The 15,272-nt window shown below is 42.0% G+C and overlaps 1 protein-coding gene across 2 annotated transcripts; it reads left to right on the top strand.

Moving 5' to 3' along the window:
• Window positions 1-236: 236 nt before the first annotated feature.
• si:ch211-195b21.5 (zinc finger protein 318) lies at window positions 237-14,841 on the top strand. 2 transcript variants are annotated; one of them, XM_026948167.3, is made up of 8 exons: window positions 237-715; window positions 3,312-3,385; window positions 3,961-4,471; window positions 6,607-7,228; window positions 10,679-10,755; window positions 10,843-10,939; window positions 11,846-11,952; window positions 13,917-14,841. In XM_026948167.3, the coding sequence occupies exons 1-8, from the start codon at window positions 509-511 to the stop codon at window positions 14,172-14,174; spliced, it is 1,953 nt and encodes a 650-aa protein (XP_026803968.3). In that variant the 5' UTR covers window positions 237-508; the 3' UTR covers window positions 14,175-14,841. The 2 variants fall into 2 exon arrangements, with proteins under 2 accessions (XP_026803968.3, XP_026803967.3); XM_026948166.3 differs by having other exon boundaries at window positions 245-715; window positions 10,840-10,939.
• The last annotated feature ends 431 nt before the right edge of the window (window positions 14,842-15,272 follow it).

The raw sequence follows: 15,272 nt of genomic DNA on the forward strand, positions 1-15,272 counted from the left end.
GATATTATGTTATTACACATGTAAATAAATTTGTGTAGTAAATGTAATAGAAAAAATGCATTTAAATGCTAGCTTTCTAGCTAACTGAGCTCAACGCGTATTTTTTTTTTTTATTATTATTATCTAAACCACATGTAGTTAAATCAGCTTTACGTTTCTTTAACTCAATCCTGCTGAAGTATTGCTAAAGTTACTTCAGATAGTTGTATTTTTAAAGTTTGAAGACCACAGGAAGCAGTGCTGCGGCGCTTGGGAATGTTTTTAAATCAGGCGAATGTGATAGCTACAAAACAGCAGGGTCCTGAGGGTGCAATATTATGCAGAGATGAGATTCGGTTGTGGCTCTAATTCAGTCCCATACACGCAGACCCAAAACATTAGCGATCTTGATTTAAAGCGTTATTTTATTTTATTCTATGGACAGATTCAGCTTACGATTATAATATAGAACTCTTGATTAATGTTGTTTTAAAACTGTTGCTGCTTAGCTGAAGTGAGAGCAGGAGAGATGCACCGCGGGCCGAACCCGGATTATCACCGGGCTCCTGTGCCTCCTCCCCGGTATGGACCTCCAGGCGCTCCCGGGGCCGGTCCTCCTTTCCCAGGCCCGTTTAACAGACCCGGTTTCCCTCCGCACTTCCCGAACCCTGTGTCCTACCCCAGATCCATTCCTCCTCCGGGCTTCCAGAGCTTCAGCACCGAGCCGCCTTTCCAGGTACCGCTAATAAACACACCGAAACGCGTTCAGGGCTGTGCGATATTTCATACAATACGGTACAATAACCGGCCAGCAAAGTATCGCGGTGTACGGTATATCACAAAGTGTACTTACAATTACTCAAACACAATGATTTTAATTTATCTTAACTGTTACAGCATCACGCAATTCAGATTTCTTTATCGCTGTATATCGTAACAGTCGTATATTGTATCGTCACACTCGTATGTTGTATCGTCACACACTCATGTATCGTATCGTCACAGTTGTTTATCGCATCGTCACACGCTAGTGTATCTTATCGTATCGTCACACTCGTGTATCGTATCATCACACTGGTGTATCGTATCGTCACACTCGTGTATCGTATCATCACACTGGTGTATCGTATTGTCACACTCGTGTATCGTATCATCACACTGGTGTATCGTATCATCACACTGGTGTATCGTATCATCACACTGGTGTATCGTATCATCACACTGGTGTATCGTATCATCACACACTCGTGTATCGTATCGTCACACTTGTTTATCGCATCGTCACACGCTAGTGTATGGTATCGTCACACTTGTTTATCGCATCGTCACACGCTAGTGTATGGTATCGTATCGTCACGCTTGTGTATCGTATCATCACACTGGTGTATCGTATCGTCACACTGGTGTATCGTATCGTCACACTGGTGTATCGTATCGTCACACTGGTGTATCGTATCGTCACACTGGTGTATCGTATCGTCACACTGGTGTATCGTATCGTCACACTGGTGTATCGTATCATCACACTCGTGTATCGTATCATCACACTCGTGTATCGTATCATCACACTGGTGTATCGTATCATCACGCTCGTGTATCGTATCATCACACTGGTGTATCGGATCGTCGCACCCTCGTGTATCGTTTCATCACACTCGTGTATCGTATCATCACACTTGTTTATTGCATCGTCACACGCTAGTGTATCGTATTGTATCGTCACGCTCGTGTATCGTATCATCACACTGGTGTATCGTATCATCACACTCGTGTATCGTATCATCACACTGGTGTATCGTATCATCACACTCGTGTATCGTATCATCACGCTCGTGTATCGTATCATCACACTCGTGTATCGTATCATCACACTGGTGTATCGGATCGTCGCACCCTCGTGTATCGTTTCATCACACTCGTGTATCGTATCATCACACTTGTTTATTGCATCGTCACACGCTAGTGTATCGTATTGTATCGTCACGCTCGTGTATCGTATCATCACGCTCGTGTATTGTATCATCACACTGGTGTATCGTATCATCACACTCGTGTATCGTATCATCACACTGGTGTATCGTATCATCACGCTCGTGTATCGTATCATCACGCTCGTGTATCGTATCATCACACTCGTGTATCGTATCATCACGCTCGTGTATCGTATCATCACACTGGTGTATCGTATCATCACACTGGTGGATCGTATCATCACGCTCGTGTATCGTATCATCACACTGGTGTATCGGATCGTCGCACCCTCGTGTATCGTATCATCACACTCGTGTATCGTATCATCACACTGGTGTATTGGATCGTCACACACTCGTGTATCGTATCGTCACACTTGTTTATCGCATCGTCACACGCTAGTGTATGGTATCGTATCGTCACGCTCGTGTATCGTATCATCACACTGGTGTATCTGATCGTCACACACTCGTGTATCTGATCGTCACACACTCGTGTATCGTATCATCACACTCGTGTATCGTATCGTCACACGCTCGTGTATCGTATCATCACACTGGTGTATCGGATCGTCACACGCTCGTGTATCGTATCATCACACTGGTGTATCTGATCGTCACACACTCGTGTATCTGATCGTCACACACTCGTGTATCGTATCATCACACTCGTGTATCGTATCGTCACACGCTCGTGTATCGTATCATCACACTGGTGTATCGGATCGTCACACGCTCGTGTATCGGATCGTTGCACGCTCGTGTATCGGATCGTCGCACGCTCGTGTATCGGATCGTCACACTTGTTTATCGCATCGTCACACGCTCGTGTATCGTATCGTCACACTTGTTTATCGTATCGTCACACGCTCGTGTATCGTATCATCACACTGGTGTATCGGATCGTCACACGCTCGTGTGTCGTATCATCACACTGGTGTATCGGATCGTCACACGCTCGTGTGTCGTATCATCACACTGGTGTATCGGATCGTCACACGCTCGTGTATCGTATCATCAAACTGGTGTATCGGATCGTCACACGCTCGTGTATCGGATCGTCACACGCTCGTGTATCGTATCATCAAACTGGTGTATCGGATCGTCGCACGCTCGTGTATCGGATCGTCACACTGGTGTATCGGATCGTCGCACGCTCGTGTATCGGATCGTCACACTGGTGTATCGGATCGTCGCACGCTCGTGTATCGTATCGTCACATGCTCGTGTATCGGATCGTCACACACTCGTGTATCGTATCATCACACACTCACATTTCATATCGTCACACATCGTATCAATCCCATAATGCAATCTGATATGACTGTGTGTGTGTGTGTGTGTGTGTGTGTGTGTGAACAGGCAGCAGCTCCTCCAGCACAGTTTCCTGCAGGATGGACACTTCACCAGGACGAGCTGCAGAATCTGGAGGTGAAGTGAGTAACGTTTACACACACACACACACACACACACAAATGTTACTAACTGCAAGGTGTTAAAATGATGGAGAAAAAGAATGAAGGAAAATGATAAATAATAGATAGCAAAAGGAAAATAAGCGAATGGATAGATAGGAAAGAAGAGAGAAACTAAAGGAAGGAAGTAAACAAAAGTATGGAGGAAAGGATGAAAGAAAGAAAGAAACAAACAAAATAAAAAAGAAAGTGTGAGAAAAATGCAAAAAGAAAGTAAACATTGAGGAGAAAGAAAAAGCATGGTGAGGAAAGAAAGAAAAGCGAAGATGGAGGGATAACAGGAAGAAAGAGTAATAAAAGAAAATAACTGGAAGGAAGGGCACATGCAGGGAAAAAGACTGAAGGGAAGGGAGCAAAAATCCAAAGAAAGAAAGAATGAGGAAAGAAAGTGAAGGAAAAATGGTGGGAGTGTAGAGGGTGGCCACGCCTCCTTCACTGAGACTGACACACAAGCCACACCTCCTCTGTTGAATATTAAAATTAGCTTTGGGGTTTTTTTTTTGTTTTTGTTTTTTTAAATCTCCACGTCCTCACAGGAAGAAAGCTGAAGAATTCCTGCGCATCCTGGAAGCTAAAGATCGGCTCAAACCATCCGGCGAATCAGGAGACAAAGGCACGAGACGCCCAAGCGCAGACGGCGAAGCCGAGAGACGCAGCTCAGAGAAGCACTCGAGAGGGCGGAGTAAAAGCAGGAGCCGGAGTCGGGTGAGGAGTCGAGGGAGGAGCCGAGCGAAGAGCCGAGCTCACAGTCGAGGAAGGAGCCGAGCTCGGAGCAGGAGTCGGAGTCGGAGTCAGGGGAAAAGCCGCACCAGAGCGAAGAGCCGGCCGCGGAGTCGCAGTCGCAGTCGCAGCCGGGGGCGGAGCTTACCGAGGAGTAAAAGCCAGCCTCGGCTCCATAAAGACCCTCAGCGCAGCGTTAAAGACGCAGCGGCTCCATCCGTTAGCGCCAGAGTACCAGACCTCTTCCAGAACCTGAAACAGGCTCTACAGAGCAAAGAGCTGGAGAAACACCTGACTGTGGTGAAAAACACCTTCATGATCAACCAGGTACGAATGCTTATAACAGCTTATAACAGCTTATAACCACTCGCTCCTCACTCATTCACCATATAACCTTTCATCCGCGATCACGTTACTCCACCTCGTTTACCTTCTCACTGCTTACCTACAGCGTCTGTGCTGGATTCACCAGCAACTGCAAAAAAAAAAACACTTTACGGAGAAAAAAAGGATGGAGGGAGAAAAGAATGAAGAGAAAAAAGAAATAAAGACAAATAAAGAAAAACAAAAAGGAGAAAAAAAATACATGAAAAGTGCGCTTTCTTTTTTTTTTTTTTTTTTCTTCCTGAGTTTCCTGCCCTGTTCTTACGTCAGATTTGTGGTGGGCGGGGCTACCAAATGCTACCAATCAGAACTAGCTGCTGACTAAAGTTACCATAGCTAGATCAGACATCATCAGACATGCTATAATACACTAACGATACCATAGCTAGATCAGATATCATTATAAGATCTATAATAATGCGTTAATGGTATCCGAGCTAGATCAGACATCAGGCTGATTATAATATCGAAACCATAACTAGATCAGACATCATCAAACTTATTATAATACAGATATCAGAGCAAGATCAGACAGATTATAATACACTAAGATACTATAGCTAGATCAGATATCAATATAAGACCTATAATAGTATAATAATGCATCAATGGTATCTGAACTAGATCAGACATCATCAGATGTAGTATAATATAGATATCAATCCATACCAGACTTATAATACTGCACTGCTGGTATCAGAGCTAGATCAGACATGATCAGACTTATTATAATACTCTAAAGCTATCAGAGCTGCATTAGATGTCATTGGTATCTATTTAATGTATTATTATATGTCCATAATTAGATCAGACATCATCAGACTTATAATAATAACCTACAGCTATCAGAGCTACATTTTATGTGATTGGACTTATAATAATAATACACTAAAGATACCGTAGCTAGATCAGGCATCAATAAACTTATAATAATACATGATGATGAAGCTAGATTAGACATCGACATCAGACCTATAACAATGCAGTAAAGGTATACGAGCTAAATCAGACATCACCAAACCTATAACAACATATTAAAGGTGTCAGAGCTAGATCGGACATTAACATCATATACCATAAATACCGGAATTATTCTAAAAACTAACGTAACTTCGTTCCTGTTCTCTTCGCCTCCGTAGTTAGTTTGTGCGTTAAGAGTTACATAATTTTACCTTTAAACAAGTTTACGAGATAACATAGAAGTAAAAGTAGAATTATATATCCAGGTTTTTTCGGTTCTTTGTCGGATTTCACCGTCCTCAAAAGATCGTTACTAAAAATTTCGTGTTTACAAAAATGACAAAAACAAACTCGCAAATCTATTCGTATCGCACAAATACTTTCAAACTTTGCTCCACTTCTTTCCTTCTGAGCAACGTCGGCTTTACGAAGTTTATTAGTTGCTAGCGGTGGCGTGAGTAGCTACGTGCACCAGCGTTCGTTCTGTGATGTTAGCAGCTGCGACTGCGAATATTTTTGAATCGCTTCGTAATTTTAATGTAAGTTTCACACGCAATATTGGCCTAAACCTCGCAACCTGCAACGTAAGGCTGGGCGATATATTGATATCGGAATACATGATGTCACCGTACACTTTTCTGAAATATCGTGAATTTATAAAATGTTTAATCATCACTAACTGATTATTAGCAGCTGATTTGATCAAATTCTGCACTGAATCTTTCAAATTGTAAACATTTTTACAGAGTTTTTAGTTTCTGTCCTTTTCAGTGTTGAATGTTTTTATTAGACGTTAAAATAAAAGTGTCATCAAAGACAATTTTTTTTTCATTAGCAATCCTATAGTTCGTTAACAATCCAATAAATTATGATGCGTATCGTTGAAACGTCTTCGAGAACTCTGATATGATATTTTACGTCATATCGTCCAGCCCTAAAGTGAAGGTTCCACCGTGTTCACAGCTAGAGTAAGGAGCTTGCGTTATGTTCTTCTAGCTAGAACCAGTTTAAATTCCGAGACAAATCACATGATATTATAAATATTTTTTTTTTGTATGTAGTTTATTCATATCTTTAAATGTTTAATGATGTAGTAATGTATCTGTATAATTTAACAGACCCAGGAAGACATGAGACTAAAGCACGAAACTCAGCCTTCACCTTCACAGAATCTTCCAGAACTTCAGACGAGGTCGTGTTCAGATGAAGTTCGGGTTAAAGTCGAACACGCTGCTGACTTTAACCCGAACTCCGTACTTCCTCACGAGCGAGTGGGCGGAAGCGACGGCGCGTTACCTCGAATCTTATCCTGGAACGATCCAGGACAAAAACCGGAAGCGTTCCTGAATAAATGCGTCTTCTCCAGCATCGAGGACGAGGAGGAGTTTCTCTACGGAGAAGAAGACGGGAGGATGAAACCCCAAGCCGTCACCGTCCCCCTCGCCCAAACCAGACCTTCCGAAAATCCGATCTCGTCTCCCTATCTCTCCAAAGCGCCCGTTCTCCAGGACCCCAAAGGCCAGGCCGTGACCTCTAGACGACCCCTGACCCCGGACGTGTCTGTCTCTGCGGAGGAGTGCGAGAGGGTGAAGAACCTGCTGAAGACCATCGGGCTGAACCTGAGCCAGGTCGACATCAGCAAGATGGCCGCCAGACTGAAGCAGAAGCAGGAGGAGCAAAGAGGAGCGAGCTCGACCACGGCTCTCAGAGTGACGCTGGAGACACTGAACCGCAGTAAAGGTATCAGAGCTAGATCAGACATCAATATCAGGCTTATAATAATACACTAAAAAATACACATGCTTGATCGGACATCAACATCAGACATAATAGTGCATTAAATAGATTAGCTAGAAGAGACATACCAATAATAATACAGTAATGATATTAGATCTAGATCAGACATCCTGAAACCTAAAATAGTACACCAGAGATATCACGGCTAGATCAGACATCAGAGCTATAATAATATACTAATGATATCAGACCTTGATCAGACACAGATATCAGATCTGTAGTAGGACGTTAATGGTATTAGAGTTACATGAGACATCAGGTATCAGAGCTAGATCAGACATTCTGAAACCTGTAATAACACACTAAAGATATCAGAGCTAGATCAGACATCAATATCAGACCTGTAATAATACACTAATGGTGTAAGAACTAGATCAGACATTGATATCAGACCTATAATCCACTAAATGCATTAGAGGTAGATCAGACATCATCATACCTATAATAATAGTAATAATAATAATAATAATAATAATAATAATAGCGGTATCAGAGATTGATCAGACACAGATGTCAGACCTGTAATAATACACTAAAGGTATGACAAATAAGATAAGATAAGATAAGATAAGATAAAACTTTATTAATCCCCAAAGGGAAATTCAAGTAGTCTTTTAGATAAGCAAGAAAGAAGGTAGTAAGAGTAGTAAAAAAAAGTAGTGAGAGTAGTAGAAATCAGTGAGAATAGCAAAGTAGTGAAGTAGTAAAGTAATGAGAGTAGTGATTAGTCATCTGCCATTGTCTAAGGTGTTGTAGAGCCTGATGGCAGTGGGGATGAAGGATCTCCTGTATCGTTCAGTCCTGCAGTGCAGTGAGGTGAGTCGTCCACTGCAGCTGCTCCTCTGGTCCATCAGGGTGTTGTGTAGGAGATGGTCAGGAGATTCCAGAATGGCCTCTAGCTTTTTCTGTGTGCGTCTCTCCACCACGGCCTGCAGTGATTCAGACCTCATTCCAGTCACTGAAGAAGCTTTTTGCACCAGTTTGTCCACCCGCCTTGCATCCTTCTGCTTTATGCCTCCCAGCAGACTGCAGCATAAAACAGCACACTTGCTACTGTAGTTTTGTAAAACATATGTAGCGTCTTCCTGCAGATGTCGAAGGACCTAAGCCGTCTTAGGAGGAAAAGCCGTCTCTACCCTTTTTTATATTGTACATCTGTGTGAAGTGACCAGTCCAACTTATTGTCCAGGTGCACGCCTAGATATCTGTAGACTGGCACCACGTCAATGTCCGCACCGTAGATGCTGACTGGATAAGGAGGGGGTTTATCCCTTCGAAAATCCACTACCATCTCCTTGGTTTTAGAGGTGTTTACTAGGAGGCAGTTTCTGTGACTCCAGTCACTGAAGGATTTTATCAGGGCTCTGTACTCCTCTTCCTGTCCATTCCTGATACATGCAACAATCGCAGTATCATCAGAATACTTCTGAATGTGGCAATACTCAGAATTGTAGGTGAAGTCTGCTGTGTACAGTGTGAACAGGAATGGAGCCAAAACAGTCCCCTGTGGAGCCCCTATGCTGCTTAGAACTCTAGCAGAGATGCAGTTCCCCAGCGTGACAAACTGGGGCCTTTCTGTCAGGTCAGTGATCCAGGACACAAATGAGAGGTCAACCCCCAACCCTTTCAGTTTGTCTCTAAGGATGATTGGTTGGATGGTATTGAATGCACTCGAAAAATCAAAGAACATAATCCTCACGTAACTTGCGGGTTCTTCCAGATGAGACAAAACACGGTGACACATGTAGAGGACAGCATCATCCACACCAATGTGCTCTCTGTAAGCGAACTGCAGGGGATCCATTGCGTGTTTAACCTCGAGTCTTAGCAGGCGCAGAATCATCCTCTCCAGAACCTTCATAATGTGGGATATGAGAGCCACCGGCCTATAATCATGTAGTTCAGCTGGACACTTTACTTTAGGTACTGGAACTATACAAGATGTTTTCCACACAGCCGGAACCCTCCCCAATTTTAGACTCAGGTTGAAGATCCTCTGCAGAGGCTCACACAGTTGAGCAGCACAGTCCTTAAGCAGTCTAGGACAAACACCATCTGGGCCAGCTGCCTTCCCACGGCACAGTCTTCGTAACTGCAGCCTCACCCCTGTTACTGTGACAGATGGTGGAGCATGCTCAGGTGAAGGAGGGGCAAAGCTGCAGGGGTGGAGATGCACACAGGTGTAGGCAAAGGAGTTGGAGTAGATGGAGGAGGAGACATAGAGGAAGAATGAGGGGTTGTGTGTGTACAGGCTGCATTTGTAACAGTAAAATCAAACCTGTTGAAGAACTTGTTGAGTTCATTGGCTCCGTCCACATCACCCACTGGTGCCTGGTTGGTCTTTTTTTTGTAGCCAGTGAAATTGTTAATTCCCCTCCACACTTCTCTGATGTTATTCTGCTGTAGGTCTTTCTCTATTTTGTTTTTGTAGTCCTCCTTAGCCTGCTTCAATTTCCTCTTCAGCTCATATTGGACATGTTTGAGCCTTTCTTTGTCTCCATCTTTAAATGCCTCCTTTTTCTGGTTAAGGATAGCCTTGATGTCACCAGTGATCCAGGGTTTGTTATTTGGGAAACATTGCACAGACTTTGTAGGTATAATAGTGTCTCTACAGAAGTTGATGTAATCAGTGAAGCAGTCAACCTGTCTGTCAATGTCCATGCTGTTCCCTTCTACTCCCAGCAATACGTTCCAGTCTGTACATTCAAAGCAGTCCCTTAGAGACTCACCAGCCTCAGGTGTCCATTTCCTGACTGAGATGGTGGTTGCAGGTTGCTTCAGTACACAGGGTTTATAACAGGTCTGCAGTAAGACCAGGCTGTGATCTGACCTGCCAAGTGGTGGTAAGGCAGTAGAGGTATAGGCCTCCTTTACCTTCAGATCAGACATGAACATAAAAATATGAGCTGTATCACACCAATATCAGATCTAGAATAATATAGTAAAGGCACAAGAATTAGAACAGACACTAGTTTCACACCTGTGGTAATGTACCAAAGGTTTCAAAGCTAGATCAGACACCAATGTCACAGCTATAATAATGCAGTAAAGATATAAGAATTAGATTAGACCCCAATAGCAGAGGTATAATAATGCAGTAAAGATATGAATGCAAGATCAGACCCCAGTATCAGAGCTATAATATTGCAGTAGATATAAGAACTAGATTAGACGCTGATATCAGAGGTATAATAATGTACTAAAGAAATGAGAACTTGATTAGACACCAATATGAGAGCTATAATAATGCAGTAAAGATATGGGAACTAGATTAGACATCAGTATCAGAGCTGTAATAATGCAGTAAAGATATGAATGCGAGATCAGACACCAGTATCAGTGAGATTTAGACACGGTGTATATAATAATTAATTTTATCTGGATCGTGTGCAGTGCAGAAGTCTGATGACAGTCGGAGTAACCGATCCGAAAGCAGCCATGAGCACAGAGACACCGAGCACAGAGACAAGGTAACGGCGTAATTAATAAATGAAATAAACAATAATAACATAAATAATGGCGTTGATGCTAATGCGGAGTTGTGTGCCGGTTAGCAGAGCGACGAGAGGGAGAAGGAGCGGAGAGAGAAACAGATCCAGAAGAAGAGGAAGGAGTACCTGGTGAAGGAGCTGGAGGGGCTGCTCAAGCACGAAGGTACTAACGCGTTAGATCATAAATAAAATAGATCAGACTGCAACATAAGAGCTATAAAAATATGAGATTTATCACACCAATATCAGATCTAGAACAATATAGTAAAGGTACAAGAATTAGAACAGACACTAGTTTCACGCCTGTAGTAATGTACCAAAGGTTTCAAAGCTAGATCAGACACCAATATCACACCTATAATAATGCAGTAAAAGTATGAGAACTAGATTAGACACCAAAATCAGTGCTATAATAATATACTAACGGTATGAATGCAAGATCAGACTCCAATATCAGAGCTATAATAATGCAGTAAAGATGTGAGAACTAGATTAGACACCAAAATCAGTGCTATAATAATATACTAACGGTATGAATGCAAGATCAGACACCAATATCAGAGCTATAATAATGCAGGACAGATATGAGAACTAGATTAGACACCAGTATCAGAGCTATAATAATGCAGTAAAGATACGAGAACTAGATTAGACACCAATATCAGAGCTGTAATAATGCAGTAGAGGTATGAATGCAAGATTAGACACTACTTTCAGAGTTATAATATTGCAGTAAAGATGTGAGAACTAGATTAGACACCAGTATCAGAGCTATAATAATGCAGGAAAGATATGAGAACTAGATTAGACACCAATTATCAGAGCTATAATAATGCAGTAAAGATACGAGAACTAGATTAGACACCAGTATCAGAGTTATAATATTGCAGTAAAGATACGAGAACTAGATTAGACACCAGTGTCAGAGCTATAATAAAAGTTTATAAAAATAAAAATAAGTTTATAAAAATAAGTGTTACACAGAACCTTCTTTCACGCAGAACCTCGCGGTATACAGGAGGAACTCCTCTAAACACTGACGCGTGATGCTAATATTATCTCGCCGCAGGTTCGGGTGATCTGATCCCCGTCATCGGTTTCTTCTGTCAGCGCTGTGAGGAGTTTTTTGGGGACCTGAGCAGCGCCGAGGGACACAAACACACCGACACACACCAGGTCAACACACTAAACACTGCGTACACTATACGTGCGTCTGAGTTCAGGATTTGCTTAATTCGTTTTTTTTTTGTTTTTTTTTTTACAGATTTGGATTTGGTTAGTAAATTTTTGATTTAGTTTCATTTACAGTATTTTGGTAAAAGACACTGAAGACATTACAAAATGGAGTCCCAGGCCCTTCGTCGTTCTTTAATGGTGTTTTCACACTTGGACCGAATACTTGAGTCCGGACGGTTTCTGGGCTCCTTTGGGGGCGGGGCTTATAATCCACGGTTTGTGTCCACATGAAAGAATTCCTTCCGTACTGTGACGCAATTCCGTGTGTCACGATTGCGAAATAGTTTCAACTAGGTTCAACTGTTTGCTGTTTTTTAAATTATTTTTCTCAAACTGCAAAGAAAAAAGCAAACCTGATGTGAACTGTGTCCCAGACCACCATTTTGTTTTATTTATTTATTTATTTATTTAAAGAGGGCCAGGGATCCGATCTCTTGGGAGTGAAAACTTTTGCATCACTATGGTTCTCACAATACCGTTAACAAAAATTCAGAATGATACGAAAGTCCAGAGAGAACAGACGTTGTTGTTGTTATTATTATTATTATTATTATTATTATTATTATAAATCTTGTTTTCTCAAGTCAGTCCATTTATTATTTATTTTATTTATTTTTAAGACCAAGGATCCGATCTCTAGACCACTCCCGAGCTCCAAAACAGCATTCACGCTTCGCCAATCGGAAAAAAAAATAAGGGCCTTTCGCACCGCTTTAGTTCCAGAGCTAAATTTACGGTACTAAAGTACTGGGTGATTTTGCGTGAACTATTTCCCAGTACTGTTTAAAGGGCTGCATTCGCACCGACAGCGGGCACTAGGAAGTGACGTAAGCCGGTCGACAGCGACGTCATTTGTGCGCGGCGTTCATCAACGGAAACAAAGAACAACGTAAACAAACGGAGGATGGAGGACGCTGTGATCGGAGCTGTGTGTTTGTTGTGTCTCGCGTCCATCTATCGATGTTCTCCATACTTGTGGAATAAGTCGACACTACAGTATGTTTACACGGCGTTTTAAATCATGGCGGGTGAGGGTGTTTTCATACGCGTTTGGTCAATCAGCGTCTACTTACGTCACGGATAGTACCAGTTGTGCTGGTTAGACCCTGCTCCGGAGTAGGAGCTCATCTGGTTCTCGAAAAAGGCAGTCGGTACTAAAATCACACCCAGTTCCGGAGGTGCGAAAACACATAAAAGTGGGTAGTTCCACAATTAGTTCAGGTACTATGAAAAGGTTCCCGCGGTGTGAAAGGCCCTATACACTTGAAAATGACCTTAGTATGCACTTCATTAGTCCCAGGCCTGGAGACTTCCTCCTTGAACTACTGAGCGTCTGATATCTCACATCTTTTGTACACTTTTCTGGCCACAAGCTTCAGAATCATGAAGGATTGCACTCCAGCTGGCTTTCTGCACTTCTCTGCAGGAGTTTTAAACGTGGAAAACTTTTAAACGCTGTGATAAAATGGGTTTTTCTGAGTAAAATACAGTTACTATGACTGACAGGGACCGCCTCTTTCACAGGTCTTAGATTTAAAAAAATAAGTTTGCAGACTTTTCCGTCTTTTAAAGTTATTCATTTTTTATTTTTTAAACAGTGAAAGATGTGTAAATGAGACCGACTGTGACTCCAAAGCGTTAAAGTTGACTCAGTTGAATCAGGGAATCGAATCTTTTGGGATTGACTCCCAGGATGGAGACTCGATGACTCGACACACAGCGACAGAAATTAAAAATATGATATATATCATATCATGTAGGTTAAGAAAATGAAAAGCTGTAGCTACTGGGTTGGAAAAAAAGGATTTTAATCACTTATAGGTTAATTGATTTAAATACTTGCTGCAGAATCCTTCATAACCTCTTACATAGTGTCTTACATTAGTGTTTCTTCCGTGTCACAGGATCAGCAGCTTAAAGACGATAAGAGGCAGCGAGAGCGCCGAGACCAAGACGAGCGAAGCGCCGAGAGGAAAAGACCGAGAGAAGACACGAGCCCTCACAGGACCGAGGACAAGCCCAGAGTCCAGGAGACGAAAGACGGGAAAGAGGACGACACCCAGTCGAGTAAGAACGCCAAGAAGAAAAAGAAGAAAGAGAAGAAGATGAAAAAGAAGGACAAAAAGAAAGAGAAGAAAAAGGACAAGGCTGAGAAGAATTAGCGTGTGTTTCTCCCGAGCGTTTATGACTGGCTGCGTCAGGGGCGGGCGATATGACCGAAATATCAAACCACGATACATGACATCACGATGCTGATGTTGCAAAATGGTGCCAAAACTTATTTTCTTTGGAAAAAAAAAGAAACAATCAGCTTCTCTTTACTGTAAAGTGGATTTATTGTTACGCACAACACCACCGAATCTCCACTACGTCTTTATCACAGTACTGACGTCGTATCAGCACATCGCCCCCTGCTGCCCGTCTGTGTTTAAACATCTTCACTGATTCAGAATAAAAGGAACATTAACAGCTTTCAGAGTGAACACTTGGTGCTGGTCAAAAAGAATAACAGTGCAAGGAAAAGTTCAGCCGGAAATGAAATCCACCTTCAGCTCGTTAGATTTGTCCTGAAGCTACGAGGCTCATTTTGCTAACAGGAGAATCTTATAGCCTCCAGTTTAGCCTAAATAAATAAATAAATAAATAAATAAACAAACATTATCAAATATGTCTTATGATCTACAGTTTGGGTTAAAATAACTTGTGTATATTTTATTTTTGGCTGAAAATTTCCTTACATTCAATTTAAACAAGACTTTGCTGGATTGTTTGTTTCTGCTTGTACAGTCGGCTTTTTTCAAAATAAAACATTTTTTATGTTACACATAACTGCAGTATTGAAATTGAGTGATTAGGCAGGTGCCAAAACTTTTTTAAAAAGCATTTTATTTCAAGCATATGTGGGTGGGCGGGACTTTGGTTTGATTGATCGGAATTTGATTGGTTTATGAAATTGTTACATATCATCGTTGATTATTTATTTATTTATTTGTTTGTTTGTTTATCCATACAGTGACAGGAAAACTATCAGAGCCTGTTTAGAGGCGGGACAGAAGTACATCATCTTACCTTCGTTCCCCTTCTGGTTGCTTCGCTTGAACATCACGCCGTCTTCCTTTGTTTTTATTCTTCAACCAATCATAACACACGTTACTCCGCCCACCAACTATAACCCCGCCCACCAACTATAACCCCGCCCCAATCTAAAGTCAGGAATTTCTCAAGGTTCTCAAGTCTTTTCAGTGATTCAGATAATTTGA

This window comes from Pangasianodon hypophthalmus, chromosome 10 (genome assembly GCF_027358585.1).
Source record: "Pangasianodon hypophthalmus isolate fPanHyp1 chromosome 10, fPanHyp1.pri, whole genome shotgun sequence".
In the NCBI taxonomy this organism is placed as follows: Eukaryota; Metazoa; Chordata; class Actinopteri; order Siluriformes; family Pangasiidae; genus Pangasianodon; species Pangasianodon hypophthalmus.

Coding starts and splice junctions, on each gene's coding strand:
- si:ch211-195b21.5 (XM_026948166.3), top strand. CDS start 509: ATGCACCGCGGGCCGAACCCGGATTATCACCGGGCTCCTGTGCCTCCT. Junction 3,386..3,960: donor CTGCAGAATCTGGAGGTGAA/GTGAGTAACGTT, acceptor ACGTCCTCACAG/GAAGAAAGCTGAAGAATTCC. Junction 10,756..10,839: donor ACACCGAGCACAGAGACAAG/GTAACGGCGTAA, acceptor TGTGCCGGTTAG/CAGAGCGACGAGAGGGAGAA.